Source organism: Salvelinus fontinalis, chromosome 14 (genome assembly GCF_029448725.1).
Source record: "Salvelinus fontinalis isolate EN_2023a chromosome 14, ASM2944872v1, whole genome shotgun sequence".
NCBI lineage: Eukaryota > Metazoa > Chordata > Actinopteri > Salmoniformes > Salmonidae > Salvelinus > Salvelinus fontinalis.
In genome coordinates, this window is record NC_074678.1 from 29,503,776 (window position 1) to 29,526,812 (window position 23,037).

The 23,037-nt window shown below is 45.6% G+C and overlaps 1 protein-coding gene across 2 annotated transcripts in view; it reads left to right on the forward strand.

Annotated features, from left to right (window-relative positions):
- LOC129810583 (breast cancer anti-estrogen resistance protein 3-like) overlaps positions 1-23,036 on the forward strand; it is a 70,895-nt gene extending 47,859 nt beyond the window's left edge. For both annotated transcript variants that reach the window (XM_055861248.1, XM_055861249.1), the window contains 9 exons: positions 7,325-7,453; positions 14,797-15,242; positions 17,413-17,513; positions 18,166-18,959; positions 19,598-19,713; positions 19,821-19,992; positions 20,135-20,246; positions 20,333-20,539; positions 20,736-23,036. In XM_055861248.1, coding sequence (XP_055717223.1) covers positions 7,325-7,453; positions 14,797-15,242; positions 17,413-17,513; positions 18,166-18,959; positions 19,598-19,713; positions 19,821-19,992; positions 20,135-20,246; positions 20,333-20,539; positions 20,736-20,911 — 2,253 coding nt within the window. In that variant the 3' untranslated portion in view covers positions 20,912-23,036. The remainder of the gene's footprint in view (positions 1-7,324; positions 7,454-14,796; positions 15,243-17,412; positions 17,514-18,165; positions 18,960-19,597; positions 19,714-19,820; positions 19,993-20,134; positions 20,247-20,332; positions 20,540-20,735) is intronic.
- Position 23,037: the final 1 nt, after the last annotated feature.

A 23,037-nucleotide genomic window follows, 5' to 3' on the forward strand; every position in this document is an offset into this window, starting at 1 on the left:
TTCACCGCTTTATGAGCTATAGCTACTTTTTATTTCAGTGAGATTTTTTAGGATTTACATTACATCATTGACATAGTGGCCATAGGCTATGTTTGCTTCCTTTTCTGCGGTATTGCAGGGCCATGTGGTGCTGTTATTTCAGGGCCATGTTGTGCTGTTATTTCAGGGCCATGTTGTGCTGTGGTATTTTATGTAATATTGCATTGCACACTATTCAGGCCTGTCCAGATGAAAGATATTTGAAGCAGTAGACTGACTGTTTTCTAGGGGGTCCATTTTTATTATACTCTTTATTACTTAGTTCAACGACTGACCCGTTGTATCATCTGGGGGTACACGCCAAAACATGCCAGAGTCTTTATCACAACGACACGGGACAGTTCTGACACATGCCACACATACGGTGCCCAGACACATGTTGATGCCTCAAAGCCTGTGACAGAGGATAATGCTCGAGCCATAGATATGATTCTGGCTGGTTGGTTGTTGAAAAATACGTGACTAATCAAAACAAGACATCAAGAAATAACAATCCAAAAGTACATAAATATGCGGTGTGTTTAGACAGTATATCATCTGAAAATAAAATAATATGTAGAGCAGTAGGTATATTAGGATGAGCTATGTTGAGAATACAACAACAGTATATAAACAGAATACGAGGTAACCAGCGTTCAATGACTCTATATATGCGGGCATTAGTCTCAAGGTGCAGGGCTGAGTGCCGGGCAGGTAACTGGCTAGGGATGGCTGTTCAAAAGTCTGATGGTGTTAGAAGCTTTTTCTCAGTGTTCTCGGTCCTGGATCTGATGCACCTGTACTGTCTCTGCCTGCTAGATGGTAGCAGAGTGAACAGACTGTTGCTTGGGTAGCTGAGGTCCTTAATTATCTTTGTGGCCTTCCTTTGACAACGAGTGTTGTAAATGTCCTGGAGGGCAGGCAGCGTGCCCCCGGTGATGCGTTGGACTGACCGCACCATCCTCTGGAGGGCCTCTATTGCAGGATAAATCAATGTTAGAGTTTACTTGGCTGGCCATACATGGATGTTGCATTTTACTTTATAGGTTGGTTATGTAGGTTTCATCTAACCCATTGCTATATGTTTACATTTTTTTTTAAGTCTGTCAGATTTCCAGTCATTCCAATTAATTGAAAACCCCTTGAACTTCAAGAATAGGAAATGTGGAAATGTTGTTTTACCTGAGCATAACACACAAATGAAGTACTTACTACTCTGTTGTTTATTTTTTTGTCATGGAAGACTGATTGGGTTAATTGCTTCGAGTTGAAAAACAATGTTGCTCACATGGAATGGCGTGCTTTGAGCACTACCGATGGTTGCGTGAAAAAAAAGAAGTGTTATTTGCATGTGAAAAATGTATGCCATATGCTGCATTTGCTATAGGCCTATTGTTTACATTTTTGTTGGTGACACTTTGATATACCTATAACTTGCAGCTGTTTAAGTCTATCAAAAGTGTGTGAGTTTGAGCATGTGTATGCTAGGCCTATGGACATAAAAAAGATTGATAGGCAGGCAGCTTAAACTTCTTCAATTCCACCATTATTGGTTTAAAATATACATATACATTTGTGAACAGCCATCCACAACAACTACAATATGTAAGGCGCAAATACCTAAATGAGAGAGCAGTAGTGTGATTCACATCAATGTGCGATGTAGATCAATAATAATATCGCCCCATAGGCTAGACTACCGCTGTCGTCCTTACCCCTAGGCTTTTATTCAAGATGGATAATCTTTGGATACCGACATTATTAACACCATTGGAAGAAAGCCTGGTCTGTAGCTTACAAAAGCCCATTCGTGCTCTTTTCCCGCAATCCATCAAAAGCATATTGTGTGCCATCATAGTTGTCGGTGACTTCTGATCAGACTCGCTCAGGCGAAGCAAATTTAAACTTGCGCCTTTTTTCAATGCTGATTTGAATGTCATTGAGAAAACAGAACGGTGTCAACTACTTTTTCCGCAACCATCCTTTATGAATTTAAAAGTAATCCTAGAAGTAATCATGTAGTTTTTCTAAAGTATCTGTAATTTGATTACAATCTTTTTGTTGGTAACGTAACAGATTACCGTTTTTTTGTAATCCATTACATGTAATCTGTTACTCCCAAACCCTGGCCATGCTATTGAGGGTGGCACAGTTGCCGTACCAAACTGTAATGCAGCCCGACAGAATGCTTGCTCTCAATGGTGCATCCATAGACATTTGCGAGGCCCCGTCATTGTGGATGGGGTGGTGCTTCCTCTTCTGTCTCCTGCAATCCACGATCAGCTCCTTATTTTGTTTTTATGCTGAAAGAGAGGTTATTTCCTGGAACCACTCCGCCACAGCTCTAACCTCCTCCGTGTAGGCTGTCTCATCATTGTCAGGCCTACCACTGTCATGTCGTCAGCAAACTTGATGACTGAGTTATAGTCTTGCGTATCCATGCAGTCATGGGTGAACAGGGAGTACAGGAGAGGCTGAGCACAGGGGAGTACATGGGGGCCCCCATGTTGAGGATCAGCGTAGCGGAGGTGTTGCTGCCTACCCTCACCACCTGGGGTCGGTCCGTCAGGAAATCTAGGACCCAGTTGCACAGAGTTCAGACCCAGGACCCTGAACTCAGTGACGAGCTAGGAGGGCACTATGGTGTTGAAAGCAGAGCTGTAGTCGATGAACAGCATTCTCACATAGGTTTTCCTCTTGTCCAGGTGGGATAGGGCAGTGTACAGTGCAATGGCACCCCAACAGATCCACCGATGACACAATCGCCATTGCTAAGAGTGTGCAAAGCTGTCATCAAGGCAAAGGGTGGCTACTTTGAAGAATATCAAATATAAAAAATAATTTCATTCATTTGTTTTTTGGTTACTACATGATTCCATATGTGTTATTTAATAGTTTTAGGGCCTTCTCTATTTTTCTACAATGTAGAAAATAGTACAAATAAAGAAAACCCTTGAATGAGTAGGTGTGTCCAAACTTTTGACTGGTACTGTACATATATTTTTTTACCCATATTTATCCCCCCTTTTTTGCCGATAAACTACCAACATAAAACATTTTAACTGTTAAAAAAAGTTTGCCCTGTACCACCTTTCGATGATATTATTGTAGTGTGTAGCCCAAATTGTTCGGACACTAGAGACAGAAGTTGGCAGATCGACAGTACCGACTGCATACGAGTCCCGTGATGCTTGCAAAATGTCATCATGTTCGTGAGAGTCTCATCTTTCCATAGAGAGATCATATTAGTTTGTTGCCCAAATGGTTCGGACACTACAGACAAGCAAGATTTCTGGCTCTCACAGACCTGTAACTTCTTCTTTAAGAGGCTCCTCTGTCCTCTGTCCTCCACTCGTTACCTGTATTAATGGCACCTGTTTGAACTTGTTATTTTATTTTTATTTATTTTACCATTATTTTACCAGGTAAGTTGACTGAGAACACGTTCTCATTTGCAGCAACGACCTGGGGAATAGTTACAGGGGAGAGGAGGGGGATGAATGAGCCAATTGTAAACTGGGGATTATTAGGTGACCATAATGGTTTGAGGGCCAGATTGGGAATTTAGCCAGGACACCGGGGTTAACACCCCTACTCTTACGATAAGTGCCATGGGATCTTTAATGACCTCAGAGAGTCAGGACACCCGTTTAACGTCCCATCCGAAAGACGGCACCTTACACAGGGCAGTGTCCCCAATCACTGCCCTGGGGCATTGGGATATTTTTTTTAGACCAGAGGAAAGAGTGCCTCCTACTGGCCCTCCAACACCACTTCCAGCAGCATCTGGTCTCCCATCCAGGGACTGACCAGGACCAACCCTGCTTAGCTTCAGAAGCAAGCCAGCAGTGGTATGCAGGGTGGTATGCTGCTGGTCTGGATTGAGACGCAGTCCATTTAAAAAAAGATATCTCTAGCTTAAACAGACATATTTTGATAGGGATTTTTTTATTGTGCTAATTACATTTAGACTCTAGTTATGTAACATCCCCCTGGAGATCCTGTAAAACTCTTCACACTGCTTTACTGCTGTGATGAGGCTAAGCTTGTTTCAACCACTATGGATAATTCTATCATTCGTTTTGACTTCTAGGCTTATAGCTTTCGAGGATATAGAATATCTGACTCTGGCTCAGCTTGAATGTGTTTGTGAGATGCCGGCTCTCTCTATCCTCAGCTTCCCCAGGGCTAGTGGGACGTTTCTTGGGGAGCATTGGGCCGTGCAGGAATCACACATGGCTGACAGGCTGTTGACAGCTCCCCTCGCCCAGGGTATGTTTGTGTGTGTCTGTGCAAGCATGTGTGAGCTTCCACAGTAAAGCAGAGTGAGAGACACGGCCTGCCAGCGAAGGATGCAGTGTAAGAAGAATATTCACTACTACTGTCATGACATTTACAAGACTTTTGCTTGCATACATTGCCCACCAATCTAAGTTTAGCATGCAGGCTATGCATATGGATAGGCTTATGCTTCAAGATGAGGCTCTCTCGTCTTCTCTCGTGGACAGTCTCAGGCACAGACACCCATAGCCTCACTAGAGGAAGTTTAACCCTAGACTATCTTTTCAATAGGGTACTGAGGTCATAACTAAGTCTGAGACTTGCCTTTGAAACATATAAAACCTATTTTAATCTGATGAGCAGCAGGCCCACTGTCTCTCCAATGGAACAGATATACTAAAAATATATATACAGATATAAAACAGTAGCAGCAGCCCATAGCTGACAGTGATTCAGTCCACTTAATTAGCTCTCTGCTAGGTCGTTCCACCTCAAAAAGCACAAGAAAGATGATTTCAACACCCACCATCTCAGATTGTTCTAAAATTGTTGATGTGTTAGAAACAGATACGATTAGCATTCCTGTTCACATGATTTGGTTGAAATATCATTTTATCAGAACCTGGTGGATGTAGGATGAGACATAACCCTAACAACTTCACTGACTAATTCCTCTGAACAGGGAAAAGAAAACAGCACCAAATTCACTGAGAATACGTTACATAGGATGAAGAAATAATACTCTGAGCCGCAGCTCCATACTACTTGTTATACATAGAGAACTGATACTGTTTACTCTTGTTAGGGTGGAATTGGCGTGTGGGGTCTGTGGGTGGCTTGTGACAATTTCTTTGGATTATTCATCTCTTACTCATTGTTAGAAACACGTTTGGTCCAAATCAGATGTTAGGTACTATATGTATTGAATATTATATGAATCCTATAAATGGCAAATTTGGGTGCAATGAATTAGCTAAATTTCTCAGAGATCAAATTATATTTCAACAGAATAATGTTGCAGGAATGCTAATCTTATCTGTTTCAAACTACAGAAATTATTTCAGAACAATCTGAGATGGTGGGTGTCATGGCTTGCTGAAATGACATGGAACAACCCTGCTAAAATAAATAGCTGCATATTACCTCAAGCTTGAGTTTCCGATGCTTACCCCCTCTACCCGCATAAATAAAACACAATTTCCTGGAGCCTTACTTCAGTTTTATTTGGCATATAATTCTGTCGGCCACAACAGAAAACTGAAATTTACAGTCCTTCCGTATGTTCTCTCTGGGGTTGAAGGTGAACACAGTCTAACAGATTTAGCTGTGGGTTAAACAGTGGAAACAAATTGCCTGTTAAGCTCGGCACACTGCTTCTGGAAGTGGTCAGATAGGCAAAACACTGTGCATTCTGAACATTCCTAACAGTTAGCCAATGTCAAGAAGGCCTCATGCTATTTTAGAAGAGGGCAAATGGGTATATGATACTGTACGTTCCTGTCCTGTCCCAGACCCTTAAAGGGAAAAACACAGCTGTGAAGAGTTTCTGTCCCTAAGGCCATTGTCATATTACATCATTGTTGTTGATCAATGTTCATCTGTATTGTCAATATTCCCAGAAAGATCATTGTTGTAGTATGCAGAGACAAAGATGGCACTAGGCAAGTAAGGTTAATGCAGAGGTTGTACACAAACAACAATTTATTAGAAAACCAAGTATAATATTGGTCACTGGAGAAAGGTATTGAGTTGATGTAACACAATAATCCTATTGGTCATCGCTCACCCTTAGGGTCAATGCTGAATAGCCAATCAACTCCCTCCTCCCACAACCTCCTCTACCTCTCCATCTCTTTATGAACCAGGTCTTGGCAGCCCCTAGTAATCCTCTGATTGTGTTTTGGAAAGTTGCAGGTTTGGTGCCAACATCCAAAAATAACACAATGGCTACAGTAATTTCCTCCAGAGTCTAATCCTGCCTGCCATATCCAGGGGGTTCGTTTAAAGAGCAACACAATTATAAATAATTATGGAGTGTGTTGTTCTGGCTGGGTCTACTGGACCTCTAGTTAATGAAGTAGAAAACTGAGGCTCGGTTTAATCCCACGAGTGGCGCCACAGGAGGGAAATTTCAGTATCACTCTGATCATTTATCGACATAGATCCTGGTATATTGCAGGCAGACTGAGAGGTTGCACAACAACAGACCAATCCTTTTGTAATGTGTTTACAAAACCTAATTCAGGACAAGCAGCTAGCCTAGTGGTTGGAGCGTTGGACTAGTAACCGAAAGGTTGCAAGATTGAATCCCTGAGCTGACAAGGTAAAAATCTGTCATTCTGCCCCTGAACAAGGCAGTTAAACCACTGTTCCTAGGCCGTCATTGAAAATAACTGCCTTGCCTAGTTAAATTAAGGTTAAAAAAATAATGTGTAGGTGAAGTCTATTGATTGTGAAGGAGGATAGGTTTTGTAAATCATAGTGTGTCACAACAGCCCGGCATACTGGACTCTGTCAAATAAAATCAAATATAAGTTAATTGGTTGTGTACACACTGCACTCTGTATGAGTGAGTATGTCACAGCAGTCAGGTGAGGGAGGTAGAGGTAGGTGTGTTGTGTTCCGCCCTGAGGCCTCTCGCTGGGGCGGGGCAGAGGGGCGTGGCAACGAGACCAGGATATGACACAGCAGTCAAAGCAGAGGCAGGTAGAGCCCTCGCCAATTGCAGCCTTCGGCATGGTGTGGCTCTGGGAAATTACAGCCCAGAACACAAAGAGGGGAGGAGAGCCATGTATGACACATTGCTTACACAGAGAGAAAGAGAGGGAGAGAGAAAAAGAAAGAGAAAGAGAAAGAGAACGTGTGAGAGGTAGATACAGTAGAGGGAGAGTTACATTTAAAAGGTTTACCACACAGACAGGAGCAGACAGCCAGTGCAGTGCACACAGTGTGCCCTCTCAGTGCAGCATCCATGTCTGTGAGGATCCCAGTACTGAAAGAAGCTGTTGTTCCTGTCTATGTGCAGTTCTCCAGGGACAAGTACATCATGGAGGGCCCGCCGGAGAAACTACGCAAAGAGTTGGAGGAAGAGCTGAAAATGGCCAGTGAGGAGCCATGCAGCCACGCCTGGTACCATGGAGCCATTCCCAGACAGGTAACACACACACAGACACATACAAAAATAAATCAAATCAAATTTTCTTTGTCACATGTTTCGTAACAAACAACAGATGTAAATTGACAGTGAAATGCTTACTTACGAGCCCTTCCCAACAATACAGAGAGAAAGAAAATAGAGAAATAATAGAAAAGTTATAATAAATACACAATGAGTAACTATATATAATGTACACAGGGTCAATGTGCAGGAGTACGAGGCAGTACATCTACCTCAATATAATAAAATGACTAGGCAACATAATAGATAATAAACAGTAACAGCAGAAAATGTGATGAGTCAAAAAAGTTAGTGCAAAAAGGGTCAATGCAGATAGTCCGGGAAGATATTTGGTTAACTATTTAACTAACCATTTAGCAGTCTTATGGCTTGGGGGTAGAAGCTGTTCAGGGTCCTCTTGGTTCCAGACTTGGTGCATTGGTACTGCGTGCCAAGCGGTAGCAGAGAGAACAATCTATGACTTGGGTGGCTGGAGTCTTTGACAATTTCTAAAGCTTTCTTTTGACACTGCCTGTTATAGAGATCCTGGATGGCAGGGAGCTCGGCCCCAGTGATGTACTGTGCCGTACGCACTACTCTCTGTAGCGCTTTGCGGTCAGATGCCGAGCAGTTGTCATACCAAGCATTGACACAGCCAGTGAAGAATCTCTCAACGGTGGCGCTGTATAACTTTTTGAGGATCTGAGGGCCCATGCCAAGTCTTTTCAGCCTCCTGAGGGGGAAGAGGTGTTGTCGTACCCTCTTCATGACTGTGTTGGTGTGTTTGGAGAATGATAGATCCTTAGTGATATGGACACAGAGGAACTTGAAGCTTTCGACCCACTCCACTACAGCCCAGTTGATGTGAATGGGGGCGTGCTCGGCCCTTTATCTCAGCTTCTTTGTCTTATTGACGTTGACGGAGAGGTTGTTGTCCGGGCACCACACTGCCAGGTCTCTGACCTTCTCCCTATAGGCTGTCTCACCACCGTCATCAGCAAACTTAATGATGGTGGGTGAACAAGTAGTAAAGGAGGGAACTAGGCACACACCTCTGAACGGCCTCCGTGTTGAGGGTCAGCATTGCGGATGTGGTGTTGCCCACTCTCACCACCTGGGGGCGGCCCGTCAAGAAATCCAGGATTCACTTCCAGAGGGAGGGGTTCAGTCCCAGGGTCCTTAGCTTAGTGATGAGCTTTAGTCAATGAACAGTATTCTCACATAGATGCTCCTCTTGTCAAGGTGGGAGAGAATAGTGTGGAGTAGAGAATAGAGATTGCGTCATCTGTGGATCTGTTGGGGCGGTATGCGAATTGGAGTGGGTCCAGGGTGTCTGGGGTGATGGTGTTGATGTGAGCCATGACCAGACTTTCAAAGCATTCCATGGCTACAGATGTGAGTGCTATGGGACAGAAGTCATTTACAAAGGTTACCTTGGTGTTCTTGGGCACAGGGACTACGGTGGTCTGCTTGAAACATGTACTGTAGGTATTACAGACAGGGTCAGGGAGAGGTTGAAAATATCAGCTAAGACACTTGCCAGCTGGTCAGTGCATGCTCTGAGTACACATCCTGGTAATCCGTATGGCCCTGCGGCCTTGTTAATGTTAACCTGTTTAAAGGTCTTACTCACGTCGGCTTTGGCGAGCGTGATAGCACAGTCGTACAGAACATGCATTGTTCAGTGTTGCGTGCCTCGAGCGAGCATAGAAGGCATTTAGCTCGTCTGGTAGGCTCGTGTCAACTTGGCAGCTCGCGACTGGGTTACCCTCTGTAATCCGTGATCGTTTGCAAGCCCTGCCACATCTGACAAGTGTCAGAGCTGGCGTAGTATGATTCGATCATACTCCTATATGGATGCTTTGCCTGTTTGATGGCTCGTCGGGAGGTCATAGAGGGATTTCTCATAAGTGTGCCGCTTCTTGAAAGTGTCAGCTCTAGCCTTTAGCTCAGTGCGAATGTTGCCTGTAATCGGCATATGTACATATGGTCACATTGTGGGGGCGTCGTCGTAGTCAATGCACTTATTAATGAAGCCGGTGACTGATGTGGTAAACTCTTCAATGCAATCGGATAATTCCCGGAACATATTCCAGTCTGTGCTAGCGAAACAGTCCTGTAGCTTAGCATCCGCTTCATCGGACCACTTCCGTATTGGGCGCGTCACTGGTACTTCTGATTTGAGATTTTTCTTGTAAGCAGGAATCAGGAGGATATACTTATGGTCAGATTTGCCAAATGGATGGCGAGGGAGAGCTTTGTATGCGTCTCTGTGTGTGGAGTAAAGGTGGTCTAGATTTTTTTTACCTCTAGCACAGGTGACATGCTGGTAGAAATGAGGTAAAACGGATTTCAGTTTCCCCGCATTAAAATCACCACTAGGAGTGCCGCCTCTGGATAAGCATTATCTTGTTTGCTTATGGCCCTATTCAGCTCGTTGAGTGCGGTTTTAGTGCCAGCATAGGTTTGTGGTGGTAAATAGCCACACAAACATGCACACACACACACACACACACACACACACACACACACACACACACACACACACACACACACACACACACACACACACACACACACACACACACACACACACACACACACACACACACACACACACACACACACACACACATTCTCTGGAGGAACAACTCAGCTGCTGTTTAATGATTTATTATGAGCCTTATTTTAGCTTGAGTCAAAGGATTTTTGATAATGTATTTTTTTGCGGCCGGCGGCACACGCTGGCTCTTTGTGAAAGAGGATAGTCCAATAAAGAGATGGAGCTGAGAGAGGAGAGAGGCTTACCGTGAAACATGACTAGCCCAATGAAAGCATGCAGAGAGGGGAGGGGTTCCCATGTTGCCAACAGCTACGACTGGGTATCCAGCTGCACACTTATTTCATTCAGGTTCCTGTCATTCCTGCTGCCTGTTGGTCACCCACCCTGTAGAGTAATCACAGCACTGTCTGTTGGTCACCCACCCTGTAGAGTAATCACAGCACTGCCTGTTGGTCACCCACCCTGTAGAGTAATCACAGCACTGCCTGTTGGTCACCCACCCACCCTGTAGAGTAATCACAGCACTGCCTGTTGGTCACCCAGCCACCCTGTAGAGTAATCACAGCACTGCCTGTTGGTCACCCACCCACCCTGTAGAGTAATCACAGCACTGCCTGTTGGTCACCCACCCACCCTGTAGAGTAATCACAGCACTGCCTGTTGGTCACCCACCCACCCTGTAGAGTAATCACAGCACTGCCTGTTGGTCACCCACCCACCCTGTAGAGTAATCACAGCACTGCCTGTTGGTCACCCACCCTGTAGAGTAATCACAGCACTGCCTGTTGGTCACCCACCCAACCTGTAGCGTAATCACAGCACTGCCTGTTGGTCACCCACCCTGTAGAGTAATCACAGCACTGCCTGTTGGTCACCCACCCTGTAGAGTAATCACAGCACTGCCTGTTGGTCACCCACCCTGTAGAGTAATCACAGCACTGCCTGTTGGTCACCCACCCTGTAGAGTAATCACAGCACTGCCTGTTGGTCACCCACCCTGTAGAGTAATCACAGCACTGTCTGTTGGTCACCCACCCTGTAGAGTAATCACAGCACTGTCTGTTGGTCACCCACCCTGTAGAGTAATCACAGCACTGCCTGTTGGTCACCCACCCACCCTGTAGAGTAATCACAGCACTGCCTGTTGGTCACCCACCCACCCTGTAGAGTAATCACAGCACTGCCTGTTGGTCACCCACCCACCCTGTAGAGTAATCACAGCACTGCCTGTTGGTCACCCACCCTTTGGAGGAATCACAGCAAATAAAAGAAAGTAATATTTGTCACATGCTTCGTAAACAACAGGTGTAGACTGACAGTGAAATGCACTGGTGCTCTGAAAACATGACAACCATGCAAAACCTTCCGCATACCCGCGCAGGGCAGGACAGCTGGGCAGACATAACATTTTCTAAGCTTTATCAAACGTCTCAATAATGACATCCCACACAATGCTTTGTTTGGTCACTGTGGACTACTGTGTGAATGGAGATTCAGGGAGCTTAGACCCTTTGTATGGCAGTTCTTGTCATAAATATGTGAAAACTCCCTGCGTGTCTAGAGCTTTTTAGAAGGGAGCTATCTTTAATGTGGACTGCAGAGTGAAAGCTACATGGCTGAGGGTGGGGATTTAGGAGGAGGCTATGACAGACTGTGACAGATCCCAGCACAGCAGGATCAGATCAGGGGGATGAGGAAGAACACTGATGACATCCTCACACCCAGGGCTCAGCTCAAATGAGTGCCTATGTACACAGAGCAGATTCATTCTCTGGCAGCTTGTCTGAAACTGGTTGAGCCAGATCAGAATCACACAAATAAGGACAAGTCAACAACAGAGATAAGTATTTATCTTGTCAGGTCCGTTCTACAGCACAGGCTGTATTGAATCCATTGTGTGAGGCTGTCAGTTTGACATACCGTGGCTGAATGAGGCTTGACACCCGCTGCATGGTTCATTGAAATGGACTTCATTTCAACCTTGTGCTTTCATCAGTATCTCACTAAGAGCTTGTCACTGAGAACTTGTCAGTGAGAACAGAGTGGCCCTGACACACACACACACACGCACACACACACACACACACACACACACACACACACACACACACACACACACACACACACACACACACACACACACACACACACACACACACACACACACACACACACACACACACACACACACACACACACACACACACACACACACACACACACACACACACACTGTGTCTGTGTGTGTACATACTGTAGTACTGAGAGCTCAGACCACAAAGCTCTTTCCATTAACCTCAGCTTCAGTGAGGATGCTCAGTCTGTCTCTCAGCACACACACACACAGGTCTTAATCAGATGACACGACGGCATTTATTAATGACATCTTATGTTATTGCCTTCCGCTGGTTCACTGATCTGGCACTGACCACGCCTCTATAATTCTCCTCACCGGCTAGCTGCACACGGTACGGTACACACTGTCATGTTTACCCACAAGACTGTGCGTCTCTCAACAAGAACTAGTAAGACCAGCTCAGTCCACTCCCATTCTACCATTAGACAATACACATCAGCAGCCCCAGGCTTCAGGTGATTGAGGAGGTTTCTCTCCATGCCAGTGCATCGGGGATAGTAATGTTGCCACAATGCATGTATGTCATACAGAAAACACTGGTCACTCAAAAAGATCAACGAGTTGCACTGGCTATGGGATTGTGAGACAGTGACATAGATTGCAAAAAGAATCAAGTTGCACAAATGTTTGAAAACCCTGTCCATCTCAATTCTCATCAAATTTCACAACAAAATTCATTCACAACAGATGTCTATTAGAAATATATAAACAACATTGCATGGCTAATGGATTTAACATGTTTCATGAGGTATAAATCAAATTACTTTCAAGGCGTCAGACTGGCTTTATAAACCCAAAGCATTGCCTTTGTGTGTAAAATGATGGGACCCTGAATAAGAAATTGAGCTCTTTTGAGCTTGTCCTTGCAGTCGTGACAGGGTGGCATAAGACTGGTACACACACACACACAAACACACACGCACACGCACACAGCTGTGCTCAGTTTTACGGCTCAGCCTGCACCTCCTCAGTAGGACAGAGACTTTATGTAAGAATAGTGAAAAACAGCATTCATGCTGCCAAGTGGTCCTAATCAGGTTTAATAAGCTCCTTCCTAGTGTCACTGCGGCCCCATTGGGAAGAGGGCTTTTAAAAAGTCAAATTAGAAACCCTTAACCTTACAACTCATGATTATATAAACATAATTACTTAGTTCAATACTAAGTTAATTAAATAGTAAGGTAATTAAATGTTTGGAGGAATAACATAAGTGGCGGATTGGAGTGCGGACCAATGTTTTTGTGAAATTGTATTATTTAAAAAAATATTATTCAGACATGTTCAAAAACCAAACAGGTGGCCTGCCGTGTGACGTGGCAGTCTGAGTGTCACGACTTCCACCGAAGTTGGTCCCTCTCCTTGTTCAGGCGGCGTTCGGCGGTAAAGTCACCGACCTTCTAGCCATCGCTGATCCACTTTTCATTTTCCATTGGTTTTGTCTTGTCTTCCACCACACCTCGTTCCAATTCCATCAATTACATGTTGTGTATTTAACCCTCTGTTCTCCCCCATATCCTTGTCCGTAATTGTTTCTTGTAGTGCTTGTGCACGGTATGCTGTTATTACCGGGTTTTGTTTGACCCATTTATTTGTATTCTGTTGACGGTGGTTTATGGATATTAAACGACACCGTTGTAAATCAGTTTTCGCTCTCCTGCGCCTGACTTCTCTGCCGCCAGTACGCACCTCACTACACTGAGGCACTGCATCGCCGTGACCGAACCGGGTTCAACCGGCCGTGACCAGGAGTCCCATAGGGTGGCGCACAATTGGCCCAGCATCGTCCGGGTTAGGGGAGGGTTTGACCGGGGGTGCTTTCCCTGGCTCATCGCGTTCTAGCGACTCCTGGTGGTGGGCTGGGCACCTGCAGGCTGACTTCGGTCATCAGTTGAACAGTGTTTCCTCCTACACGTCGGTGCAGCTGGCTTCCGGGTTAAGCGGGCGGGTGTTAAGAAGAGGAATCAGGCGGGTCATGTTTGGGCGGATGCATGACTCGACCGTCGCCTCTCCAGAGCCCATTGGAGAGTTGCAGCGATGAGACAAGATCGTAATTGGATCGCAATTGGATATTACAAAATTGAGGAGAAAAAGGAGGTACATTTATTTTAACTGGCATAATTCACAAATAACATTTCATTCAATAAAAACAGACTGAGCAAACTTATATTTTAATCAAATCAAATAATGAAACTAAAACAAATACACAGGGTGGTCTATTCGGGACTCAAATGACAGAGTTGATTATAAAGCTCAAGAGTGTGGACCACTGTATGAGAGTTTCTGCACAACACTGGGGGCTTGGACACTTGACCCTTCTGACTATGAGTTCCTGTTTGGCTTGGTGTGGCCTGGGCTCAGAGAGCATGCTGGGAGGTATCAGGATGTCACAGTACAGTAACTGTAGTCCTAGAGAAAACATTCAGTGAGCCAAGCAGGTTAATGAGGCCGTTCAGTGAGAGGGACTAGAAAACCTGTCGCCACAAATCCAACTGTGAGACAAGTGTGACAAACGGAAAACACACTAGACACAGTTCCAACTGTGTGATATTGAAAATACAGCCATCTGTATGAGCTATACAGTATGCCTGTGTGTATGTGTTTCTGTGTATGTGTGCTCAACACGTGTCCTCTGGTGTCCAGGTGGCAGAGAACCTGATCCAGAGAGACGGGGACTTCCTGATCCGGGACTCTCTGTCCAGCCCTGGGAACTACGTCCTGACCTGCCAGTGGAAGAACAGCCCGCAGCATTTCAAGATCAATAAGATTGTGGTGGCCATGAACGAGGCCTACTCTCGGGTGCAGTACCTGTTTGAGAAGGAGGGCTTCGACAGCGTGCCTGCCCTGGTGCGCTACTACGTTGGCAACAGGAAGCCAGTGACGGAGGTGGTGGGAGCCATCATCTTCCAGCCCATCAACAGGGCCTTACCCCTGCGCTGTCTAGAGGAGAAGTATGGGGTGGCCTGTGTCCGTGTAGAGACCGGTCTGACCCTGCCCAAGAGGACGAGCCAGACCTCCAAACGTCTGAGCCTCAACATCATGAACGGACACACCCAGGACCAAAGCCTTGGGCGGGGGAACCTGCTTAGGTTAGTAGGCTATCTAAGTAGGTTCAGGGTTGTCTGCTCTTGACATGGTGAATTGTCAGTGTGTTACAGTGGTACAATGGGGATGCTTTCCTGCAGCTGATTTATTACGGCAATAAAGTTAATTTCATTCTCCTTTGCACCCAGGAGCTTACAGTGGGGAAAAAAAGTATTTTGTCAGCCACCAATTGTGCAAGTTCTCCCACTTAAAAAGATGAGAGAGGCCTGTAATTTTCATCATAGGTACACTTCAACTATGACAGACAAAATGAGAAAAGAAATACAGAAAATCACATTGTAGGATTTTTTATGAATTTATTTGCAAATTATGGTGGAAAATAAGTATTTGGTCAATAACAAAAGTGTATCTCAATACTTTATTATATACCCTTTGTTGGCAATGACAGAGGTCAAATGTTTTCTGTAAGTCTTCACAAGGTTTTCACACACTGTTGCTGGTATTTTGGCCCATTCCTCCATGCAGATCTCCTCTAGAGCAGTGATGTTTTGGGGCTGTTGCTGGGCAACACGGACTTTCAACTCCCTCCAAAGATTTTCTATGGGGTTGAGATCTGGAGACTGGCTAGGCCACTCCAGGACCTTGAAATGCTTCTTACGAAGCCACTCCTTCGTTGCCCGGGCGGTGTGTTTGGGATCATTGTCATGCTGAAAGACCCAGCCACGTTTCATCTTCAATGCCCTTGCTGATGGAAGGAGGTTTTCACTCAAAATCTCACGATACATGGCCCCATTCATTCTTTCCTTTACACGGATCAGTCGTCCTGGTCCCTTTGCAGAAAAACAGCCCCAAAGCATGATGTTTCCACCCCCATGCTTCACAGTAGGTATGGTGTTCTTTGGATGCAACTCAGCATTCTTTGTCCTCCAAACACAACGAGTTGAGTTTTTACCAAAAAGTTCTATTTTGGTTTCATCTGACCATATGACATTCTCCCAATCTTCTTCTGGATCATCCAAATGCTCTCTAGCAAACTTCAGACGGGCCTGGACATGTACTGGCTTAAGCAGGGGGACACGTCTGGCACTGCAGGATTTGAGTCCCTGGCGGCGTAGTGTGTTACTGATGGTAGGCTTTGTTACTTTGGTCCCAGCTCTCTGCAGGTCATTCACTAGGTCCCCCCGTGTGGTTCTGGGATTTTTGCTCACCGTTCTTGTGATCATTTTGACTCCACGGGGTGAGATCTTGCGTGGAGCCCCAGATCGAGGGAGATTATCAGTGGTCTTGTATGTCTTCTATTTCCTAATAATTGCTCCCACAGTTGATTTCTTCAAACCAAGCTGCTTACCTATTGCAGATTCAGTCTTCCCAGCCTGGTGCAGGTCTACAATTTTGTTTCTGGTGTCCTTTGACAGCTCTTTGGTCTTGGCCATAGTGGAGTTTGGAGTGTGACTGTTTGAGGTTGTGGACAGGTGTCTTTTATACTGATAACAAGTTCAAACAGGTGCCATTAATACAGGTAACGAGTGGAGGACAGAGGAGCCTCTTAAAGAAGAAGTTACAGGTCTGTGAGAGCCAGAAATCTTGCTTGTTTGTAGGTGACCAAATACTTATTTTCCACCATAATTTGCAAATAAATTCATTAAAAATCCTACAATGTGATTTTCTGGATTTTTTCCCTCATTTTGTCTGTCATAGTTGAAGTGTACCTATGATGAGAATTACAGGCCTCTCTCATCTTTTTAAGTGGGAGAACTTGCACAATTGGTGGCTGACTAAATACTTTTTTGCCCCACTGTATATAGACACTGTACATTCCGTCATACAGGGGTTTCTCCAAATGGAATTGGATCTGTATAATTTTCATGTATATCCTACCGTGCAAACAACACGTGCACTCCAAATTTGTCACACTAATGTGGGAGTCACAGAGATAAGTATACATCTACAATAAACCATTCCTGAGGCAAAGTAAGTAAGGAGTGATGTTTAGCCTGGATGGAGAATACCAACCTCTGAGCACAATGCCAAGGCAAACCAGGACAAAAAATACCCCATCAAATTACACAGTACCATTTTACATAAACACTGCGTCAATGTATCAGGTTTCAGTAGGGGTTAGTGGTGTGGTGTGCCCAGTGGACGTGCCTCTGTTGGTAGCTAAAGGGCTCAGTCCAATTGACCTCTCTCTGTTTCTTTCTTTCTGTCTATCAGGAACAAAGACAAGTGTGGAAGCCAGCCTGCGTGTCTGAACCACGTTCAGGAGAGACGGTGGCCTCTCAAAACCCACCAGTCAGAGAGCTTTCTTCCTATAGGTAGGTACCGTCTCTCTCTCTCTCTCTCTCTCTCTCTCTCTCTCTCTCTCTCTCTCTCTCTCTCTCTCTCTCTCTCTCTCTCTCTCTCCTCTCTCTCTCTCTCTCTCTCTCTCTCTCTCTCTCTCTCTCTCTCTCTCTCTCTCTCTCTCTCTCTCTCTCTCTCTCTCTCTCTCTCTCTCTCTCTCGTCTCTCTCTCTCTCTCTCTCTCTCTCTCTCTCTCTCCTCTCTCTCTCTCTCTCTCTCTCTCTCTCTCTCTCTCTCTCTCTCTCTCCTCTCTCTCTCTCTCTCTCTCTCTCTCTCTCTCTCTCTCTCTCTCTCTCTCTCTCTCTCTCTCTCTCTCTCTCTCTCATCCTGTTGTCAGAGGATTTACAGCCCCGACAAGCCTTCAAAACTTTGCTTTGTACCCTCAGCTCAGAAATGAGAATTGTGACATTAGCTAAGGATGGCGATAAATGTATTTCTGAAAGGATTACAGAGCAGATAACAGTTGAAATGGAAATAGATAGATGTGCTTGATGTCTGAGTCTTTGGAATAAAAGACAGCAGCCCTCACAGCAGCTCCACAGTCACACAACACAGACATGGCTCTAGCTGTATGTACTAGGCTGCAGTTTGCAGGTTCAGGTAATGATGGTCACCTCTCACTCCCCAGGCTCCAGGCCCCAGCCCCAGTCCCAGCTGATAGAGCATCAGCCTAGGTCCCAGTTTCCAGTGTTCAGGACGGGCAGTGAGCCGGCCCTCAGTCCCACTGTGCCAAGGAGGACTGCCTTTGAGACCCAGGCCGGAGAGGCCATCCGGGGCTCAGAAAGCCAGCTCTGCCCCAAGCCGCCCCCCAAGCCCAGCAAGGTACCCACCATGAGGATACCCCACTCTCCACACCTGCAGCCCCTGGCCCCTCTGGCCAGCCCAGACCCAGGTCCCCCTGTTCCCCCACTGAAGCCCAAGAAACAGCATCTGATCCAGGCTCTCCAGTCTCCCCTGCCCCGCAGCCCGGAGGTGAACTACTTTGAGCTGAGCCCCTGCAGCCCAGCGGAGTGGGACAGGCTCCAGGCTCCAGGCTTGGGCCCCCAGCCTAACAACAACAACAATATCAACAGCTACGTAGAGAGGCTGAGGACAGAGGAGAGTGAGAGGAGCAGCCATGGCTCCAAATTGGACCGCAGCTCCTACCACCATGCCATCGAAGCACTGGAAAATGGCAGCGAAGAGGAGGAGGTGGAACAAGAAAGGAAAGGAGAGATGGATGAGATAGAGGAGAAAGAGAGGAGCTTTCGGCGGCCGGTGTTGGAGACCGCGTCTACGTTCCGGCCGGGGGAGTTTGAATCCAGGCTACTGCCTGCAGAGAACAAACCCCTGGAGATGAGTGTGCTGAAGAGAGCCAAAGAACTGCTCGTTCAGAAAGACCACCACATCATTGCCAAGCACATCCTCATGGCAGACTGCCAGGTACTGCACTGCACTGTCTCACTACACCATACCCAGATTACCCACAGGACATTCTCTACCGCACTAGGCCTACTGTATGTCTGAGCACTCAGGGCTGAATCCCAACTTGAGATCATAACAGAAATGTCAGTGTACATCATTAATTCATATAAATGGGAGATTTGCAGGACAGTTTGTGTTAGCGTGATACATGTCTTACTCTTCAGCACCATCTGATTTAGGGGCTAGACAGTCAGGCACACAGAGGGCATCTGAGACTGGCATTTCATTCATTTCCTCTCGTTGGTATTTTGCATTTCACAGACAGTCAGGTGCCTTATGTCTGTCTGGGAGTGGTACACTACACAAAGGGCCAAATGAAACCAGTAAATGTTATTTAGTTAGATGCACCAAAAATGCTCTGTAGCCAAACCCATGACTGGGTATCTAGTCTTGAGGGAAACATCTTTATTAGTGTTGTTAAAAACAGCTATGGCACAACGTTATGTAAGGTGGCTGTGGAATTCAATAAAGATGTCTCTTGTTTAATTCAGTCAGAAGGAACTCATAATCAATGATAGGATTTCCCCAAACGTGACCCTTCTAAAACACTTCCATCCTCCTACAGCTTAACTAAAAAATGGTTATGTACCTGACAGGTTGCTAGGGTACTTTGCGTCTCTGAGGAGGTGAAAGGTCAAATGGGTGTGTCCTCTGGTCTGGAGCTGGTGACCTTACCCCACGGCAGGCAGCTGCGTCGAGACCTGATGGAAAGGTAAACACACATACACACCCAAACCCACCTGACACACGCCTCAGGTGATAGGAACCCACATGTAGACACAAGGCACTTATGACTGAACTCTCCGTTGTGTAACTCAGGCACCACACCATGGCCATCGGGGTTGCCGTGGACATCCTGGGCTGCACAGGAAGTCTGGAGGAGCGAACCGCCACGCTGAACCGCATTATCATGGTGGCTCTAGAACTGAAGGACTCCATGGGGGACCTGTACGCCTTCTCCTCCATCATGAAAGCACTGGACATGCCTCAGGTACCCCACTCAATACAGCCGGACACGGTCCCCCAACCCCACCACGTGTTCTGAGATTAGTATTTAAAGGCAGATGTCCCTAGGGATATTGTGATTGTGCTGTTTGTTTCCTAACATACCGTATGTATGCCCTTGACCACAGATCACACGATTAGACCACACCTGGACCATGCTGAGGAGGAAATACACTCAGACTGCCATCATATATGAGAAGTCTCTCAAGCCCTTTTACAAGGGGCTGTATGAAGGAACAGGTAAGCACTTCAATAGAGCCTCCTTGGTGCTCTTACTGAGCTTAAGTGCAGTTGTAGTCTCTGACCGTGTCCCTGTGTGTGTGTAGTGGACGTGCCCCTGACTGGCACCACGGTGCCCCTACTAATGCCCCTGCTCATCTTGATGGAGCGCCCGGCGGTGGCGTTCGAGGGCATGGAACTGTGGGAGAGCAACGACCAGGGCTGTGAGATCATGCTACGTCACCTAGAGGAGGCCCGCAGTGTGGCACACAATGCTGACTCATACACCGCCAACACTGAACACATCCTGAAAGGTAATACACTCCACACCTTCTGCTAGATAGTGCTCACAGCTGTTAACGTTATTTGCTAAACAAATGCTCTTGTCCAAAACGTCACAGCTTTTTTCATAGTGCCCGAGATTGCTTAAGACACTATAACAGATGCATGTCTAAGCTGATATGATGTGCTACAAGGCTAACAATAATTTATTCCTCTTTCTGTGTGCAGACTTCCAGGCTGACGAGGACCTGCTGGAGATCTTTAAAACAGACTTTCAGCTGCGTCTGCTGTGGGGCAGCAGAGGGGCGGCCGTCAACCAGACGGAGAGATACGACAAGTTCACACTCATCCTAACTGCTTTGTCCAGAAAGCTGGAGCCAGCGGTCAAACACACAGAACTCTAACCCAAGCCTGTAGTAAACAGACTGTATTAGTGAACACTGGTGGGTTGTAAAAGGACATTCAGGCTGGTTAAGAGAGAGGACAAACTGTGCCCGTATTGACTGGGGATGAAGAAGATGGTTGCATAGCGAGACTACTGTGATTTCCCAACTTGTCCAATGGAGGGAGTGTCTGAGATCCAGTGTGAACTCTTCCCTGGCATTGGCAGGATACTGAGTGTGTTCTTATGAAGGGGAAATATTTCCCTCAGTAACGCAGGAGGGGGGATAGCCTGGTCCTAGATCTGTTTGTGCTCCTGCCTACTCCATTGCTGTCATTGTCAAGCCAATGGAATGACAATGAGTGAAAGGGAGTTGGCATGATAGCAAAAACAGATTTGCACCATATACACTGAGTGTACAAAACATTAGGAACACCTGCTCTTTCAATGACATAGACGGACCATGTGAATCCAGGTGAAAGCAATGATCCCCTTATTGATGTCACTTCAACCAGTGTAGATGAAGGGGAGGAGACAGGTTAAAGGATTTTTAAGCCTCGAGACATGGATTGTGTATGTGTGCTATTCAGAGGGTGAATGGGCAAGACAAAAGATTTAAGTGCCTTTGAACAGGGTATGGTATTAGGTGCAATGCGCACCAGTTTGTATGTGCCAAGAACTGCAACTCTGCTGGGGTTTTTCACGCTTTTTCAGTTTCCCTTGTGCATCAAGAATGGTCCACCACCCAAAGGACATCCAGCCAACTTGACACAACTGTGGGAAACATTGAAGTCAACATGGACCAGCATCCCTGTAGAACACTCTCGACACCTTGTAGAGCCAGTCCATGCCCTGATGAATTGAGGCTGTTCTGAGGGCAAAAGTGGGTGCAGCTCAATGTTAGGAAGGTGGTCCTAATGTTTTGTACACTCAGTGTATGTGCAGCAGTAGTCATCTTACTGGATGTGGCTGAGAGGGGAACACACTGACCGCACTGAGACAGAGAGGAGGACCCAAGAAGAGTTTCTGAAAGCGTTTATCAGAAGGAAATGGGTGTATGAATGTATCACTAAAGTAGGGATTGAGATTTAACACCCTTGTTATAAGGGTTCAACATATGACTGAGAGGACATAAAATGATGAAACAGAAGTAAAGACGTTTGGTCGCTATACAAAAGGCAGTTTTACCGTATATGGTCTAAAATACTATGGAATATATATTGTATGTACATTAACTAGTTCTTCAACTGTCTGCTTCATGTTCAATGTTCCTCAGATGTCGTGGTATACGAGTTAACCTGGATAATCCTGAATGGTAAAAGGTGTACATAATTAATGTGAGCATGTGAATGCTAGACAGTGTAATATATTTCCCTCTTAAATATTATTGACCTGTAAATAGCTGCTTATTCATTGTAATATCTTTATATGAACTCGTGGCAAGAAATGAAGAAATAGACAAAAGAAATTACATGCAGGTGTCTGAGTAACAACTTCGGGAACATGTATATGTTTCAACATACGTATTGTGATAAAAAAAACATTTTTTAATTTAAAATAGGAAAGTCAGTTAAGAACATATTCTTATTTACAATGCGACCTACCAAAAGGCCTCATGAGGGGACGGGGACTGGGATTAAAAATATAGGCCAAAACACACATCACGATGAGACAACACAACACTACATAAAGAGAGACCTAAGACAACATAGCCTGGCAGCAACACATGACAACACAACATGCCAGCAGCACAAAAACATGGTACAAACATTATTGGGTACAGACAACAGCACAAAGGGCAAGAAGGTAGAGAAAACAATACATCACGCAAAGTAGCCACAACTGTAAGTAAGTGTCCATGATTGAGTCTTTGAAAGAAGAGACTGAGATAAAACTGTCCAGTGTCCAGAGTTGCAGCTCGTTCCAGTCGCAGCGAACTGAAAAGACGAGCGACCCAGGGATGTGTGCTTTTGGGACCTTTTACAGAATGTGACTGACAAGAATGGGTGTTGTATGTGGAGGATGAGGGCTGCAGTAGATCTCTCAGATAGGGGGCAGTGATGCCTAAGAGGGTTTTATAAATAAACATCAACCAGAGGGTTTTGCGACGGGTATACAGAGATGTTAATGAAGTGTTCAAAAAGATAC